Source organism: Psammomys obesus, unplaced genomic scaffold (genome assembly GCF_907164565.1).
Source record: "Psammomys obesus unplaced genomic scaffold, mPsaObe1.curated_primary_1811, whole genome shotgun sequence".
Taxonomy (NCBI): Eukaryota; Metazoa; Chordata; class Mammalia; order Rodentia; family Muridae; genus Psammomys; species Psammomys obesus.
In genome coordinates, this window is record NW_026595170.1 from 63,773 (window position 1) to 68,597 (window position 4,825).

At 43.8% G+C, this 4,825-nt stretch overlaps 1 protein-coding gene across 1 annotated transcript; it reads left to right on the forward strand.

Annotated features, from left to right (window-relative positions):
- The first annotated feature begins 3,756 nt into the window (after positions 1 to 3,756).
- On the forward strand, positions 3,757 to 4,287 carry LOC129685674 (60S ribosomal protein L18a-like). The gene has a single exon (XM_055619179.1). The coding sequence runs from the start codon at positions 3,757 to 3,759 to the stop codon at positions 4,285 to 4,287; it is 531 nt and encodes a 176-aa protein (XP_055475154.1).
- Positions 4,288 to 4,825: the final 538 nt, after the last annotated feature.

Sequence of the window (4,825 nt, forward strand, 5' to 3'; positions counted from 1 at the left end):
TTCTTCTTCTTCTTCTTCTTCTTCTTCTTCTTCTTCTTCTGTCCTTCCTCTTTGGCTTTCGGGATAGGGGATTGATTTTAGTCAGGGTCCTCTCTCTTGATTAGTTTCTTTAGATGTACAGATTTTAGTAAGTTTCTCCTATATTACATGTCTATATGAGTGAGTATATACCGTGTGGTCTTTCTGCTTCTGGGACAGCTCACTCAGGATAATCCTTTCCAGGTCCCACCATTTATTTGCAAATTTCATGATTTCCTTATTTTTCCTTGCTGAGTAATATTCAATTGTGTAGATGTACCACAATTTCTGCATCCATTCTTCAGTTGAGGGGCATCTGGGATGTTTCCAGCTTCTAGCTATTACAAATAAAGATGCTACAAACACGGTTGAGCAAGTGAAGGACATCAGAAAAAGAAGAAAACAAGAAACAAGCTAGAAACCCGCCATGGAGGGTCTCTGAAAGGCTCTGCCCTGCAGACTATCAAAGCAGATGCTGAGACTTATGGCCAACTCTTGAGCAATGTGCATGGAATCTTATGTAAGAAGTGAGAAATAGTAAGATCTGGAGTGGACAGGAACTCCACAAGGAGAGCGACAGAACCAGAAATTTGAACACAGGGGTCCTCCCAGAGACTCATGCTCCAACCAAGTACCATGCATGGAGATAACCTAGAACCCCTGCACAGATGTAGCCCATGGCAATCTAGTGTCCAAGTGGGTTACATAGTAATGGGAAGAGGGACTGCCTCTGACATAATCTGATTAGCCTGCTCTTTGATCACCTCCCCCTGAGGGGGGAGCAGCCCTACCAGGCCACAGAAGATGACAGTGCAACCACTCCTGATGAGATCTGATACACTAAGATCAGAAGGAAGGAGAAGAGGACCTCCCCTATCAGTGGACTTGGGGAGGGACATGCGTGAAGAAAGGTGTGGGAGGGTGGGATCGGGAGGGGAAGAGGGAGGGGCTTATGGGGGATACAAAGTGAATAAAGTGTAATTAATAAAAAATAATAATAAATTTAAAAATAAAGATAGAGATGTCATCAAACATACAAGAGACCTACAGAACACCAAATAGACAAGATCAGATAAGAAACCCCTCCAACCATGTAATAGTCAAAACATTAAATCTACAGAACAAAGAAAAAATATTAAAAGCAGCAATGGAAAAAGGCCTGGAGAGATGTCATGCAGACTCTAAGAGAATACAGATGTTAAACCAGATTACTATACCCAGCAAAGATTTCCATCAACATAGATGGAGAAAACAAAATATTCCATGACAAAAATAAATGTAAGCAATTTCTACACAGCAACCCAGTCTTACAGAAAATAATAGAAGGAAAACTCCAATTGAACCAAATCAACTACAGCCAAGAAAACATAGGACATAGATAACCTCACAACAAAAATAAAAAGGAAACAAGGACACAAAGACATTATCACCACCAACTCCACAATAAAAATGCACTAACTTCCATTGGTAACTATTATCTATCAATAACAATTGACTCAACTCCCCCCCCCAAAAAAAATAACAAGACAGTGACTAAGAGAATGTTTGTGGAAACAGAACCCAACATTCTGCTGAATCCAAAAAACATGCTTTGCAACAATGACAGACACTACATCATAGTAATAGGCTGGAAAAATGTTTCTCAAGCAAATGGACCCAGAAAACAAGCTGGAGTAGCTAATCTTAATATCTCATAAAATAATAGACTTTCAACCAAAATAAATTGAGCATCCAAGATGGCTGCGATCAGCTCTCACCATATCTGAGAGGCAGGGGATCTGAAATTATGAAATTGGTGAGTGGAGGCACAACTGAAACCAGAAAATTGACAATGAGGCTTCTTGAACGAGAGGGGACATCGCATGAGCTGAGACCATTTAGATTCTGGTCACTCACGAACTTCTCTATGGACGCAGAATGGCGAACATTCTAACCACTTGCTCTTCCCCGTTTCGGGTCTCCCTCCTCCACCACGGAGCTGGCCCAGAGACTCTTAGAGACTCCAGAGACTCTTAGCACAGAACTCACTGCCTGGGGACTGAGACAGCAGAGGCAGGGCTCCTAGCTTCTCAGTTGTGGCTGCCAGCTGTACCAGCCTTCCCAGTCCCAGATCCGAGGTACCATCCTTCCATCCTGAGTCTGTGAGCAGCTGTATGGACTCAGCAGGGCCTCCCAGCCAGTGACTGTACCGGCCTCTCAATCCCTCAGTGGCAGACAGCTGGCTGTACAGTCACCAAAGTCACCAGACCCACCAAACTACCTAGGTACACCAGGCGCCGGGCCACCTAGGTCTGTGAACCACTGTTGTGGCTCCCCAGGACTTCCCAGCAAGCACCTGAACCAATCTCCCAGTTCTGCTGATGCAGTGGAACTCCCAAGTTCAGCGGCTGCAGCATCACTGAACTGAAGGAGCTCCTACACCCGCATTTAACTCAGCCAGCCAAAACTGAGAGTAAAGAACAGGGGGACCCCCTGTGCTTTCCAATTTGACCTGCTAGCAAGTGAGTGTGCATTCAAGTGCCTGCAGAGCCCCAGATCCAGGGTCCTTCTAAGCTAGCAGCCAGATATCAGATCCCTCCCACCCACGCACCCACTGTGGGAAACAGAAGGACAGTGTTCTCAATATTGAAGCCACTGTTCTGTGGGTCTACCAGTGGAGTTCAGGTAAATAACTTCTGAAGCTCAGACAGAGCTGAATACCAGGGGCCTGCAGGCCATTGAGATATTCAGGGAATCTGTAGAAGCGAATTGAGCCTACAAAGACCTCAAGTGCCTGCAACCCCTTTGGTGCCTGCACAGTAACCCTGCCCCACACTTGAGGCATCTACATTCTCTAATACCCTGTCCTTCAAGGCACACTTCCACACACATGCACACACACTCATACACTCAAGTGCATTTGTCCTTCTGCACCTGCGAATATTCTTCTCTTAGGTGCAATTGAATCACCAGCGCACACTCTCAAACCATAGGACCTCTCTCATCTTCCTTAAAAATTCTCCAGACACCAGAGAAAGACGGTACCAGTCTGAACTGGAGAACCCGGAAATAAACAGTGAAGGTTACAGATAAGCAAATGGCCAGAGGTCTGCATAAGAACATACCCATCAAAAATCAGGATATCATGGCATCACCAGCAACCTCCCAAATCAATGGATATTCCAATTAATCAGAAACACAGGAAAATGATTTTAAAGCTATGCTTATCCAGTTATTAAAGGCACATAAAGAGGAAACAAACAAATCTCTCAAAGAAATAGTCATACAAATGGAAGCAAATTAAGAGGAAAAGAACAAAGCTCTCAAAGAAACACAGGTAAATATAACCAAACAAATAGAGGCAGAAGTAGAGGTACAATTAGTGGCACAGACAGAGGAAGCCAACAAAAATATAGAGACCAAAATAGACAGACAAGAATCCATATTCAAACAGATGAAGTAAATGATGCAAGGTATTAAAACAGAATTAGAAGCAATAAAGAAAACACAAAGAGAGAAAACTCTGGAGCTGGAGAACTTAGAGAAAAGATCAGGAACCAAAAGGTAAGTATCACCAATAGAATACAAGAGATGGAAGACAGAATCTCAGGTGCTGAAGATACACTCACAGAAGTTGATACTTCTCTCAAAGAAAAAGTAAAATCAGAAAAGTCCCAAACACAAAACATCCAAGGAATCAAGGATGCCATAAAAAGGCTTTTGTGAGTGGCGGCTGAGTTGGACGTTGGACAGACCACCATGAAGGCGTTGGGCACGCTTCAGGAGTATAAGGTGGTAGGGTGCTGCCTGCCCACCCCAAAGTGCCACACGCCACCCCTCTATCTAATGTGCATCTTTGCACCCAACCATGTGATGGCCAAGTCCCAGTTCTGGTACTTTGTGTCCCAGCTGAAGAAGATGAAGAAGTCATCCGGGGAGATTGTGTACTGCAGGCAGGTGTTTGAGAAGTCACCGCTGCGTGTGAAGAACTTCGGCATCTGGCTGCACTATGACTCCTGCAGTGGTTCACACAACATATACCGAGAGTACCGGGACCTGACCACCGCTGGCGCAGTCACACAGTGTTACCGAGACATGGGTGCCCGGCACCGTGCTCGCATGCACTCCATCCACATCATGAAGGTGGAAGAGATTGCAGGGGGCAAGTGTCGCTGGCCAGCTGTCAAGCAGTTCCATGACTTCAAGATAAAGTTCCCGCTATCCCACCATGTGTTGCAGTGCCAGCACAAGCTGCGCTTCACCACCAAGAGGCCCAACACCTTCTTCTAGACCCAGAGACCTGCTGAATATAAGTTTAGAGCATCAAAAAAAGGGTGAAATCTAAAAATAATAGGAATTGATGAAAAAGAAGACTTCAGGCTCCAAGGTCCAGAAAATATTTTCAAGAAAATCATAGAAGAAACTTTTCCCAACTTAAAGAAAGAGATGTCCATAAACATACAAGAGGTCTACAGAACACCAAATAGACTAGACCAGGAAAAAAATACTCCTCATGTCAATCATAGTCAAAACAATAAATCAACAGAACAAATAAAATATATTAAAAGCAGCAAGGGAAAAAGGCCAAATTACATATAAAGTTAGACCTATCAGAATCACACCAGACTTCTCATCAGAAACTATAAAAGACAGAAGGGCCTGGGCAGATGTCATGCAGACTTTAAGGGACCAAAGATGCCAATACAGAGTGGTTCAGTTTCCATTCTGTGATTCAGTTGTACACTTTCTGTTGACTTTTTTATAGCCAGCTTTATAAATTGCAGTCCTTGGATTAAAAATAAATAAATTCAGATAAGATATAGCACAT

Bases quoted from the DNA above. Each gene is read 5' to 3' on its own strand.
- LOC129685674 (XM_055619179.1), top strand. From the start codon at position 3,757: ATGAAGGCGTTGGGCACGCTTCAGGAGTATAAGGTGGTAGGGTGCTGC.